Consider the following 14,762-nt stretch of genomic DNA (forward strand, 5'->3'; position numbering starts at 1 on the left):
ATGCCTCCAAAATGGTCACGACATTCCTGCATTTTTACCACCACTCCCCAATACCTCCCCCAAAAGGTCTTAGTAGCATGCGCAGGCCACCCATAAAAATATCAACTTGAAAGTTCAGGTTCCCATATATTCTGAATCATGCCCCATGTCTTTATACACATACATACAATTACAAATTACTATCAGACTATCTGTATATTATGATTGTTGGAGGCATTTTTTTATATTTAATTAAATTTTAATAAAAATGTTATTAAGTTATTTACCACAGGGATCCATAGCCTCTATATTCTAGTATAAAGATGAAATAAGTAAAAATACACAAACATGTATTTTCTCATAAAAACATTTTAATAACAATGAAAACTACACTACCTTCAAAATGGAAACTTAAAAAATAAACATTACAAATTAAATAATAGTGACATATCAAATATGTTTATTTTAAATTCTTAAATTGTAATCAAAATGTTAAAAAAAATATACAGTATGTAGAGCTTTTTTCGAACATGGGCAATATCAGATGTGTCTCATCAGAGGCAAACCCAATCCAGACAGATAAGATTTTGAAATAATAAATATGCTTAAGTTTTACAAATATGCGCAAGTCATTGTCCAAGTGCATTTTATTTCAGCAGTGTCCGAAGATGCTTGAGTAGATAGTTGGTCTTCAGTGATTATGTAAATTGCTAAAGTAAAAAAAAACCTCAAGCCTTAAATTTAGGACTTTACCGGTAAATTACCCACCTAGCTAGAGATTGTATGAAAATTGACAATATAATGTTTTAGGCTTCAAAATATATCTTGGAATGCCAATATTATTAAATTTGATTGAGAAAGGTACTTAAGATTGTAAGAATATGTTTAATATTTTTAGATTGCAAGCAATAGATGAACCTAGTGGACCCATGAATGATTAAAATAAAATAAAATAATTTATTTACTGAGTAAAATCTATTTTTTTACCATTACATTAAAGACTTTTGCTCTACAGTGACAGTCCCTTGATGGATACATAGTGAAAAATTTTGCAGTTCATCTGTGAATTGAATTAGCCCTAGGTTTTTCTTACTGTTATATTTTATATTTCAAAGACTCTGCTGTCTTAAAGATTGCTAAACCTAACATACAAAATGGCTATTATTTAAACAAAACAATAAAAAGATAACTCACAAATATATATGTATATAAGTTCATAGAACTTATATTTGATATGTTTACATTTATTGTGCAGTTGAGCACTGGTTATTGTTTTCAGCTATTTATAGCAATATGACTTCCTTCAAATGGATTATTGGCTGCAAGTCTTCTGTGTGCCAGCAAAAATCCCCCACCTACCCCTTGTAATTTATCTGAAATTTTTTATTATTATAACCTCTAAGGAATGGTCAATAAGAAAGTTAAAACATTTGCAGGAGCGAACTTTATTAAAAGGTTAACTAAAATAACAAAAATAAATGACTTCAATGCAATTAGTAGTTTTTCTATATATAGTAACTTATATTTTCTTTTTGTTAATTTTTAATCAAATTAATTTCTGCATATTATGTATTTTTTTTAATGACTATTTCTACTAATACAGTATGTACCAATTATGATATCTGTAATTCCACTGTATAGCATGGACAGCGTAATTGTTAGCATTACAGCCTCACAGCACTGAGGTCAAGGGTTCAATTCCCACACTGGCCCTAACCGTGTGGAGTTTGTATATTCTCCCTGTGCTTGCATGGGATTCCTTCGGGTACTCTGGTTTCCTCCATCAATCCAAAAATATACTGGTAGGTTAATTGGCTCCAAACAAAATTCACCTTAGTGTGCATAAATAACTGGTAATATGAGCATTTTGCAGAATTTGCTGTAGACAGAAAACTTTGTGTCCAAACTACATGAAAAGCATTCATCTCAGTGGCTGCCTTTGTTGTTCACCTAAGCAGCAGTATAAATTACTGGTCACTTTAAATAATAAAATTTCAGTGTTATCATCTTCAATACATACCACTCTTCCGTATTCCACATTTTTTACACAACAATAATTTTTTTTTATTCAAGTACATATACAGGTTAAGTCTCCCATAATATGATATGAAAATATGATAACTGAACTCCAACATTTTTTGAGTGTGACTGAGATAGTGACACTTTTGCTTTCTGATGCTTCAATATGCACAAACTTTGTTTCATGCACAAAATTATTAAAGATATTGTATAAAGTTACCTTCAGGCAACGGGTATATTAAGAGAGTAGGGGTCCCGTTTGCAAACAGCGCCATTTTACTGGTGATTTTGTAGCACTGCCATAGCACTGCTGGACTGAGAGGTAAGTACTGAAAAATGGTGCAGCATGTGCCCCTGTGCACTACACACACTGCACCCATTATAGATATGCCTCTTCTTTGGGCTGTGTGTATAAGGTGTTTATGAAACATAAATGCAATTAGGGGGATATCCAATTAACTGTGGTAAATTACCGTGGTTAATGGATACCCTCAGGGCTATCCAATTAGCCCCTGACAGCCAGCACTTATCTGGGATTAGAGTTTGCGTGCCTCAGGCACACAAAGCAGAATCCCTGATAAGAAGCCCTCATAGAACCATTTTTACGTGAAAACTCATGAGTCCAAGAAGTTATTCTGGATTGTCCAAAAAAATGGGTCATTTACCGTATGGTAAAAATGGGCTGTAATTGGACAGCCCAATAATACCAGCAGACTAAAAAGTCTGTTTTTGCAGTGCGGTAATTTAATGCTGGCAAATGGATACCGGCCTTAGTATTTAGGCTTGGGTCCCATCCCCAAGATATCTCAATGTGGCATGTAAATTCTCCAAAATACAGAAAAATAAAAAATCCAAAATACTTTTGGTTCCAAGCATTTTGGATATGGGAGACTAAACCTGTACTGAATATGTGTATTTTCAAACTTTGTTGGATTATTTCAATTATTTTTAGTTTATAATAATAGTGGTTTCTGACTTTGTACATAGCAGTCAGTTTTGAAAGGTACCCAAAAATCCTCACACAAGAAAATATGAATAAATATTTTTTGATACTTGGTGATAATTGATCACCAAGAGCATCCACCCACGGATACTGTAGGATCAGTGCTGCCCTGGCAATGTGTAATGGAGGGGTACAGTGTGGAAAGACTTGTAATTTTAAAATGCTTTAGTTACATTTAGGCATGGTGCTCATATGTTGTGCATTTATGTGAAAATTCTAAATCCTAAGCATTATAGTGAAAATGGCCCATACCTCTACTTACTTATGTCATTTCATATGGCACTTACTATACAGTCATAATTCTATATTAAATACCCATAGTTAAATAATGTGCAAATCTTAAGTGCAAAAACTCAGAGCAGTGCAATTATGTTTCTGTTGGTCACAGCAAAGGTTAGAGGAAGGAGTGTGGAAAAAAAATAGAAAAATTTTCACACAATAAAAACAAGTGAAATTCTTAATTTTTCTAATTTGCACATTATTTAAATAATGCAAAAATATAGTAGGGGTATTTATTTATTGTGTAAACAGTTTTAGTCACACTGGAATATTTTGCTAATTAAATATTAATAATTAATATTTATTTTTAATTGACTGGTTACTGCTGGTAACTTATTTACATGTTAACAGCAATGAATGTTACAGCAGGACTTCTATTTTATTGATAACGTTTATACCATGAAATTGCATTTGCCATTAAATACAATAATTATATAATCAAGTCAGCAACAGCATTAGAGGTAGCAGTGGCAGCAAACCAATACTTAAAGTAGACTTTTTGGTGCCCTTTGCCAGAAAGAAAATTGCCCCCCCACACACTACAATTTTCAAATAAGGACATATGAGGACAAATAAGGATATAAGGCACATGCCCTCATGAGAAAGGGGGGTCCCCGTGTTGACCAATAACACACCACTTGAAGAGAACTTAATAAGTGTCAAGATATGAAGAATATCATATTAACAAAGGGCACAAAAGCAAATCCTGGCCAATAATATTCTTGGAAATTCGGTTTCATTAGTAAACGACAGCTATCATGTTATCAAACTTGTCTACTATAGAAATTATCTTTTCATTCTGAAGCCCCATTGCCCCCACCCCCATCCCCCATTAAATAAATATCCAAATGGCAATGCTTATGCACCACTTTATGAAATAAATAACATTAATACATATTCTATGGAGGCAATATTGCTTTATTAATATACTAGTAAAGGGTTTGAGTATATACTGGATCATTTCAGTCTGCTCACAGCTCTGCCCAACATCATCCCCATTATGAATCACTCCCTCTCAGCTATATATTTACCCTTCTCCCAGTGGAGAGCAGTGTAGCCCTCTTTTTAAGGTTTTTCCGATCAAGCTGCATTTGGAGCCATTAAAGGGGTGGCATGAACCCCAGCACAGACCTTATCAAGTTAAGGGGCAAAATTAATGTTTATTTTTTAAGAGTGCAATATTATTTATTTATTTATTTACTTATTTATTTATTATATTAAATGTGCAGTATTACTTGTTACTTTATTGTTAACTAGCTGAATACCCATGCTTCGCTATGGAATTTAAAGAATAATGCCAATGTTTGTCAGGCCACACCTCTGGCCTTACCCAGATTGATGCTGTCAAAATGCTAGTTCTGAGGATAATAATCCACCTCCTTCTCTTCCCCGTCCCGCCTCTGCTGCTGCCCTGTTTAGTGCTGTACATGCTGGGATGACAGGCCATGCTCCGCCCACTGTATGTTAAATATGTTAGGTTTGCAGGCTTTTTGTCAAAGGGCCCTAGGTCTCCTTGCATATCTTTGACACTAAAGTATGGCTCTGCCCCCAAGCGTGTGTACCTCTGCCCCTATCCGTGTGTGCATCTGCCCTTACCTGTAGGTGCCTCTGCTCCTACCCATATGCCTCTGCCCCTACCCATGGGTGCCTCTGTCCTTACCTTTGGGTGCCTCTGCTGCTACCTGTGTGTGCCTCTGCCCCTACCCATGGGTGCCTCTGCCCCTACCTGTTTGCCTCTGCTCCTACCTGTGTGTGTCTGTAACCCTACCCATGTGTGCCTCTGCCCCTACCCATGTGTGCCTCTGCCCCTACCTGTGTGTGCCTCTGCCCCTACCTGTGTGTTCCTCTTTCCTTACCTGTGGGTGCCTTTGCCCTTACCCATGTGTGCATCTGCTCCTCCCCGTGGGTGCCTCTACCCTTACATATGGGTGCCTTTGCCCCAACCAATGTGTGCCTCTGCCCCTACCTGTGGGTGGCTCTGCCCTTACACATGGGTGCCTCTGCCCCTACCCATGTGTGCCTCTGTGTAAATTGCTCCAGGTATTCCAGAGTTATGCCAGAAAAATATGGATTTTTACATGTCACTCCCTTCCCACCCCCACCCCCTAGGAGTGCCAGGGGTGTCTTAGCCCCACAGTTTTTTTGTCCAGATTGTAAGTCTTATGTGTACCAAGTTTGGTGCATATTGCTCCAGGCCTTCCAGAGTAATGCCCGGAGACTGTGTATTTTTACATGTCACCCCCTACCCACCCCCTAGGAGTGCTAGGGGTATCTTACCCCCACAGTATTTTTTTCTAGATTGTAAGTCATATGTGTACCAAGTTTGTGGTAATTTGCTCCAGGCATTCTAGAGTTACGCCCAAAAACTATAGATTTTTACATGTCACCCCCTTCCCACCCCTAGGGGTGTCTTACACCCGCAGTATTTGTTCCCAGATTGTAAGACATATGTGTACCAAGTTTGGTGTTAATTGTTCCAGGCATTCCAGAGTTATGCACAAAAATTATGGATTTTTACATGTCACCCCCTTCCCACCCCCACCCCTATGGGTGATAGGGGTCTCTAACCCCCACAGTATTTCTTTCCAGATTGTAAGGCATATGTGTACCAAGTTTGGTGTAAATTGCTCCAGGCATTCCAGAGTTATGCTGGAACAAATATACATACATACATACGATTTTATATATATAGATTGGGGGGGGGGAAAAATATTTTGACATGGGCAACAATTATTATCTAATGGCTCTATATAGTGCCTACATCATAAAATACAAATTGTTGCCCATTCATAAAAATATTTTATTGCACATATAATATATTGAATACATAAATAATATTGCATTCTAAAAAAATAAACATTAACTTTACTTCTTAATATAGTAATAAAATAATATTGCTCGTGTAAAAGATTTATTAATGTTATTTGCTTCATTAATAATATATAATAATTGACCACATTGTTTGGTATTGTGTATTGAGCATCCTAACATGATGATTTTTTTCAGCAGCTTTAGCTGAGGTTTGCAAAACAGCTACTTGATAAATTTGGTGGTTTGTAATTATCACTTATAAATAAAATTGGGGTGGCATAGTGTTCAATGGTGTCATCTAAACTGGTGGTTTTCAACAATTTATCTGCTGTTCGACTTTAGTAGATGTGGTAGATGTAAAACCACCAGGAAACTGAAGGTATTCACAAACCACCAATTGGTATATTTATTTTCCAGTTTTCTCACACAGTTTAGAAAATGAAAGTGACTGCATGGTGCTTCATGTCTATGAAACACATCTTCCATACTCCGGACAAGTTTTCATATCCTTAATTTATTCATTTCTGAAATTATTTCACCAATTTCTTCCTGTTTCTGGAATTAATTATAAAAGTTAAAAATTAAACTAGAAAAAAGGTGTTGGTACAGTATTCCATTGAGAACCATCAGAAAAACGTGCAGGTTGCTATTAATTGGAAAACCCCAGCTTTTCCCTTTACATCATTTTTTTATTGAAGACCCTGACAGTAGATTAAGCTATCCCAAAGCTATCAAAAACACATTAAACTATAAACGGCCTTTTGTCATTTTGCATTGATGATTTAATTTTGCATTGGCCCATATTGCTATGTGAAACTGCAAGGGAGCTCTTTAAACAAATATATTAGTAAACAATGTAAACTGTTTTTAAAACTCTATATTCATTATTATAATTGCTGAATATCAGAATATATACAAGAACATAGCTTACAAATGGTTCTTGCAGAACACGTTTAATTGGTGGAAGACTTTTCCTAAGTGAGTGGTTGTGTCTGTTTTTCTATTTATTTTGTGCATAAGAAAACTACAAGAAATACAAAAAACAATCATTAAAACCACATAGACAGCAAGGTAGTGCATTGCTTGTGTGGTAATATATTTACACATATACATAATTTACAAACTAAATAAAAATGAGTTAAAAGTTCATTACCATAAAGAAACATATGCTTTCATAACACTCCCTGTCAAACCATATGTGCAGATACTTGAGATGTTGATAATGTTAAACTTCCTAATCCTCTAGAGTCAAAGAAGTTTTGCTGTCCGGCTCCACCTAGGAGATGAACCCCATCCACAGGGGGAAGAATCTGACGATCGGTCATGGTTCCACTTGGAGAGGATCCCAAAAAACTTCCCTGTGAAGATACCATTTTTTCAGGGCTTGAAGCTAGTTTAGGGGAAGTGGAAAAATTGTATCCATACAAAGCACATGGACTATGTAGTCTAAATGCATTGTAAGAACCTTGGTGTGGCTGCCCACTGCTAAAAGCATTGCTTGTTGGTGAAGGCATGATATACTGCAGTTGAGGTGACATTCCTGAAATTTGCATGGATAGGCTTGTCTGGGGACACCCAAAGTTATCATTGTCAGCTCCTGCCATAGACATGTTTACTGTAGTGCTGCTTGCCATTCCAACATAGGAGGGTGTCCTTGAGTTTGCAAAGGTTTCATTTGCTGAGTTAGCAAGTCTGTTGTATGTTTCAGCAAGAGATGTGCTGTATCTGTTAAGTGCCAGGCTGGATCTGCCACAAGATGAATAATCTGCTGGATTCAGACTGCAAAGCTGACTTGTATTTGCTCCTAGATGAAATGTAGGAGAAGTGCATGGGGAACCTGGCAATAAGTGAGGATGAGTAGCTGCTGATCCATGTCCAGACAATAAAGAGGAAGCTCCTGCATTTCCTAAGAAGAAAAAAAGTATAATAGGTAAACTGTTGCATATATTTATATAAACAGCACAACTAAGATGGTAATTCAATCCTCTGTGAAGTACCATGGAGTTCTCCCCAAATGGTCATGAAGGCACTCCAAGACAATGTACTTTCACTTACTTACCTTTACACCATTGTAGTGCATAGGAAAATGATCAGACATTGAAGGATCATGTTCATGTAGTGTTTATGGAAATACATTTACATGGACTAGACAGAAAGTTATGTGTAAAACAGGGTTCCCCCATTCACTCCATATATGGATTCAGTATGATATCCCAATGGATGGGATGCCAGCGGTCAGAATCCCGACATCAGCATTCCGACTATCGGAATCCCAACAAACCCTCCAAAAGTATCATAAGCCTCCCGTGCCCCCTACCCTAACTCTTCCTTGTGGGTGCCTAACCCTCCCTGGTGGTGCCTAACCCTAACATTCTCCAGTGGTGCCTAACCCTAACCCTCCCTTCCCTTCTGCCTAAACCTAACCCTTCCTGCTTGGTGCCTAACCATAACCTCCCCTTCCAAGTGCCTAACCCCCCTCCCCAGTACCTAGCCATAGCCTTTACATCCCTGCACCCTAACCCTGACACTCCTTCTAATGCCTAAATTTAACATCTCCACCCCCCACCCCCCAGGCAGGATGTGAGCATGTCCCACTGGAAGAACAATCAGGATTCCAGACATTGGTAATTTTTATGCCAGGATCCTGAGCTCCATCAGGATTTTGACACTGGTCTTATGCCATCCTTTGCGATTCCAGAGTCGGTATTTCAACCAGCAGCATTTTAACTACATGCCCCCTTATGCTTTGCTTAGTACAATAAATAGTAGGGAGAACCAGGAGAGATCTTGACTGTTATAAATGTATGTATTATACTTCACAAGTTCAGTGGGAAACAAAAACCTGGTAAATAAAAATTAATTGTGGTCTGAAACATAGGCAAAGTCAGTGAGTATTTATTCGGTTTAAGAGCCTATATTAAAAATGTAAAGATAATTTAAAAAAAATATAATAAAGAAAATAATGACATGGATTGATTGTCTGACACATGGAGTTAACTAGATACTTATTCATCAAAAATAATAATTCATGCATCTTAAAAACATATAAAACAGCAAGCATACCAGCTTCAGATACCACACCACCATAATCAGCTACCACACCTAACAACATTACTCTTTATTTATATCAATATAACTTTCATTAACATATATGGTTGGAGAACGATTTAATGGGACTTATACATAAGATGATAAGAGATATGATTGCTAAGAGAAACACACAAAAAATAGAGTCATGTGCGGACCCTAAAATGCCAGTTTGACTTGGTATAATGAAACAAATGGATCTATATCCTTAAATTCATGGAAGTGAGGAGCCTGTAAATTAAATCCATTGGTTGCTTACATTGGGTCTTAGCAGATGATGCTGGATTTCTTTAGCATGAAATCTCAGATGTGCAAATCTACAATGTGTTAAATATTAAAATTCTACTCTAATAGTTAGGCATTTTGTTTTAAATATAATGTAATTCATGACAGAACAAGCTATTTCATCAGCCTTAATGGTACCAAATCAAGCCCATCTGTTTAGAAGTTACCGCCAAGTGTTGATCATTAACTGACTATCATCACTTCATTGAAACTAATATATGGAAAGACCAGATGTGATGATTTCATTTCTAGTGTTACTCCAGATGAAATGATATGGTCTGCCATGAAACTTATCAAGACATTGACCAAGAATAATTTTTTTTTCATCTTCAGCGCATTCTATGTTTTCTTGAAGGTGATGTGTACTTAACCTTAACTTCATGTTTATTAAAAATATAGAAGTTGTTTACTGCATTAAATAATTTAGAAAAAACACATTAACATCTGAAGTTACTAATTTATAGTCGATCTATAAATTCCATATTAGCCTATTAACAGTAATGCACTGTATAATATAGCCTATTCTCTCCTTTTTTTCACTGCTTGCATATATAATTTTAAAGACTATAGCCAAGCATTTCTATTAATTAATAAATTCTCTGCTCTCGGAATTATTAAACTAATTTCTACACAGTTTTGGAGAAACCATCTTACAGCTAACCTAAGTTTGCAAGCCAGGAGATTGGGTAAAGATTATTATATGTTTATTAAGTTGAATGTTTGAATAGAATGTTACAGCAGCGTTTTATTATTTTATCATATTTTGATGTCAATGTTGGTTATTCCAGTGTATGGATTCTGAACTTATTTTCGTATTTTAAAAAACAGATATGGTTAGTATATGCACAGAGCAAATACTTGTTTTTAGCAATATTAATTGCATAGGATATAACATTTAATGTTATAAATAACAGAAATAAGAGTCATGTAATTGACATTTTACTTCACATATCATAAAGTCTGTTTGCATGTTCTGTCATTGGGATTAAACAATAGATGTTTGATGAAAGATGCAGTTGAAATAACAGTTGGCCTTATTAGTTAATAGATCATCAAAATGTGTGGACATATTTAAAGTTGAGTGATGTTTACAACCAAGATCAACCCAAAATTGCAGATTTAAATAAAGTATTCTTAAAATATTAATGTACTTTATGCATAAGCAGGTAGTATTTTTCTTGTATACTGGTATACTGCATTTGCATCAGTTTTAATAATGTCAATAAGAAAAGAACATTAGGACCTTTTTATGTCAGTATGTACTGTTGATTTGTTACTAAAAAGTCAGTCACTGGAATTGGATTCCACAAATTGCACCTCAGTTGCTACAAACCTCTAACTAATTACAAGTAGAAATATTAAAACATCTGCAAACATGAATAGAACATTTTTCACCTAAAAGTCTATTAATCTCTTATAATACTACTTAACTCAATACAGTATTACAAAAATAGCTGCCCATAATAAAACATCTCACTCCTTTCAACCTCTTGCTCTTCCTCACACCAGATAAAAAAAATTACACCTTCTCACAGTTGACATAACCACTCAACAAACATAATCATAAGACCAGTATTCAAATCCAAACATAGTTCATCATCTTATCAGCAAGGTTGGTTACTTAACAATGCGGTCAAGTGGTTGCTTTAGTATTGACAATGGTATTGATATAAGCAAATATAGTTATCAAATCATGCTTTACCTTGTTTTGGAATACCAGGTATGTCCTCAAATGTTAGTGTCCTCAAGGATGGTCTCCAAAATGCATAAGACTCCACAAGGGCTTCCAACCCCATCCTAAAATAATTCCAAATGGAATACATGTAACCAGTACATAGAAATACATATCCAAAAACATCTGCAATATTTAAAGATAATACATGAAAACATTGGGAACATGTAGAATGCACTGCCTAAAACTAAATCAACTTTAAAGGATTCATACACACATATGTGTTGGTAAAATTGGTAAAACACATCGAAAGAGTGCTTAAAATGCATATTAGTCACGCATTTTACTAACACATACTTAGAAAACAAGTTGTGTATATGCTACTGTATATTTGACTTGGGAGGGAAAAATTTAAAAATTCAGTGGTGGGAATGGTACGAATGATTCTGACTTTCTCTATTATTGAGGTGTTTTGTTAATGTGTGAAAAGCACAAAAAAGGGGGATAGGTACCCGTATGAAAGAGCCCTGAAAAGTAATGTCTTGTTCAATATGTTCAAAATGTCTTTGAAAATCAAGATATTTTGACAACTCAGTTTTATAACAATGAAAAACAATTTCTACTAATAATAAACTTCTTAAACTATTTTATTGTAAGTGATTTGTTTTTATTTAATGCCAGTTTTAGAACCCCATTATAACTATCAAACAGTTTCATGCCAAAGTTTCTCTGAGCTTACAGATATTGTGCAGGCAACAGCTATAAAGCATTTATTAGCCAAAGCTGGGTAAAAATGCCTTCATTTTCAGCAGTAACCCAGACTTTTCACTTCTAGTTAAATAGGAGATAAAAAGGTACCTCCTGTAGAGTATAGCCTGGGTGATAATTTATACAAGATGCCGTCCAACAATTTCCACATTTTATCGCCAATTTAATTTATGCAATCAAATGCCCATATTTATTTAGTGAAATTCTTACAATTATTTAAAGAGCAGAAATTGTTTTGCCTTCCTGATTTACCATTTTATAGGGTCAGACTCAAAGTTTAGCTAAAGAATGGAACTTTATTCTCACCACATAAATTTGCTTTCACTCTGCTAATATTCTCCAGGATATCTTTTAACGGCTTAAGCTGCTGATTTCTATTAAATAAACCCTGCAACTATATGCACCTTTAAGGAGGTTGAAATTCTATATATAAAACTAAATTGCATTATGCCAAAAAATGCTTTAACTGGTATAATCGTTAAAAGAGTTCTAAGCAGTGAATTAACAAAATTATATTATATCCGCAGACATTTCATCATTTGGGTTTCTTTCTTAGAAATTGTCATATACTTTGATTTTATAATAACTTTAGTGACCTAATGCATTGACTTTAAAGAAATGGTTTTCACTGTGTAAGTCTTAAATATGGTTCAGAATCACAACAAAATACAAATTCTTGGAGGTACACGCATACCTCCTAATGGTAAAGAGGTTGTGATCTCATAATATTAATAAGATGTGTATGATAATGTAATATGAAAGTACACTCAATATAAAACTTTTTACATGTATGCATTTTTAAATGCATATTTATTTATTTTTGCACTTATTTATAATAATAATAATAATAATAATAATAATAATTTTATTTATATAGCACTCTTTCTCCAACAGGACTCAAGGTGCTTTCATGTAAACATTTCCAAATCTTGGACAATTGATTAATTCACAGTAAAATGTTATTGAAAGAACATTTTTCTATATATTAGCCTCTTGTTAGAATGCAACAGTAAAAGTGCTGTAATACACAATTTCTAATGGAAGGCAATGAAATTTCAGCTAACAATAGCACGGCACATTGAATATAAGAAAATTCATAAAATATATTTTATATCTATATAAATTTTATAGCTATAAATATAAATAGCATGAGTTAAAAATCTGTTTAGAACTGCATAATAAAAAAAAATCCACAACAATAATAAATATATAGTTCCACAGCTGAGGACTGAAAGATCATTTTTCTCTGTCTAGCAAATTAAATGTGCTATTCTTTGTAAGACACATCAGTTGGCATAAGATTATTATTGTGAACGGATGAATAGACAGAATTTGCAAATGTAATAACATTTGTGTACACTGTAGGTGTGTATATGCAGTGTTTCTGTAAACACTTTTACGCATGTAAGTTTGGAAGTTTAGGTAAAGGCATATTTGAAAGATAGATAGATAGATAGATAGATAGATAGATAGATAGATAGATAAAAAAAGGAAACATTTTGTGTATATCTAACAGACAATAATGTGGCAGATTTTGACTATATAAAATTCATTTACAAAACACGTTTAATAAGTCACAGAAGAATTAATTTTATTTGTAGCATAATCAGGTTATGGGAAAGCGGTATGCTCACAGGAATAAATTTTGTTTTTGAGTCTATTTCTTTGTAGTTCAGAAACTGTAATATCTGTGAAGCTAGGTCCCAAGGTCTTAAACTAGACTAATTCTGAGCCATGATTAAATCACCTCTTAAACTAAACCAGATTTTAGCCTGTCACCCTTTTTGCAGATCAAACAAAAGCAAGAGGCTAGAGGGAGAAAACATTCCTTTTTTTGTAAATGAATAAATATTTTTTTTCCTTTTCTCGGTGGAAGCAAAAGCAATAAAGAGGCAAAGCAAGCCATTTCCTGACACCAACACATACATTTTGATATTTATACATTTCATCTTGCTGTAACCATAATTTGTTATAACAGTAAAATCATTTAAAGAATCACAATTATAATGAAACTATTTATATTACAATGCCTCAAAGTAATTACAATCACTTAGAATTGTGCACAATGCAGATTTTAATAGAGGTATGTATACAAGTTCACGCGTATATGTGTGAATGTCTTGCATATTTCATTTGCAAAAAATGGTTCAACTGTAGTAAAACTGAGTTTGAGAATGGGTACATTATTCATGTACATCAAGATTGTCAATATATAGCTTCTCTTCTTTTATAATATGACTACTTCAGGCTGCACATAAGCAGATTTTATTTTATTTTATTAATTTGGCCAAACACTGAACAGTAAAATGATACATTGCTGAAAGGATAGAATATCTATTTATCTGTAGAACACTAACAAACTATCGGGGTGATTCAATTCAATGGGAGGTGTTTTATGGGAGTGGAAAAATTTATTTAATGTCCGTTTTCAGTGTTTTTATGCAAGTTTGCAAAATGTTGGGGAAAAACTATTAACTCACACCTGCAAGTTAAAAAGCACTTTTTCATAAATGCAACACCCCAACTCCATGTAGCTGTCCCACATTATTTACCCCATGTTTAAAGAAATTCATCTGAAAACTGGCATGTCAGTATGGGTCACATTTTGCTATTTAAATGCCTCCAAGTGTCTGATTATTCATTGCCAGAGGTGTACCAGAGGTTTTGCACTGTGTCCTGGCATTTTTAATCTGAGCTATTTTGTCCCTTCGGATAATAGGCCAAATTGCTCATTGATCTCATCATATTTTAATTTGTGGTAAACATAAGTCCTATATACACTATGGTAACTCTGCATTACTGACATACAATATCTGGGAACTACAGGAAAAATATACATTTCGAGAACTGAACTAGTGC

The 14,762-nt window shown here is 34.7% G+C and overlaps 1 protein-coding gene across 1 annotated transcript in view; it reads right to left on the reverse strand.

Annotated features, from left to right (window-relative positions):
- Window positions 1–330: 330 nt before the first annotated feature.
- Window positions 331–14,762, reverse strand: part of TBX18 (T-box transcription factor 18) — a 37,752-nt gene continuing 23,320 nt past the window's right edge. The window contains exons 7-8 of the mRNA XM_063916921.1: window positions 11,166–11,260; window positions 331–7,997 (exon numbers count right to left, since the gene is read on the reverse strand). Coding sequence (XP_063772991.1) covers window positions 7,279–7,997; window positions 11,166–11,260 — 814 coding nt within the window. The 3' untranslated portion in view covers window positions 331–7,278. The remainder of the gene's footprint in view (window positions 7,998–11,165; window positions 11,261–14,762) is intronic.

Source organism: Pseudophryne corroboree, chromosome 4 (genome assembly GCF_028390025.1).
Source record: "Pseudophryne corroboree isolate aPseCor3 chromosome 4, aPseCor3.hap2, whole genome shotgun sequence".
NCBI classification, from domain to species: Eukaryota; Metazoa; Chordata; class Amphibia; order Anura; family Myobatrachidae; genus Pseudophryne; species Pseudophryne corroboree.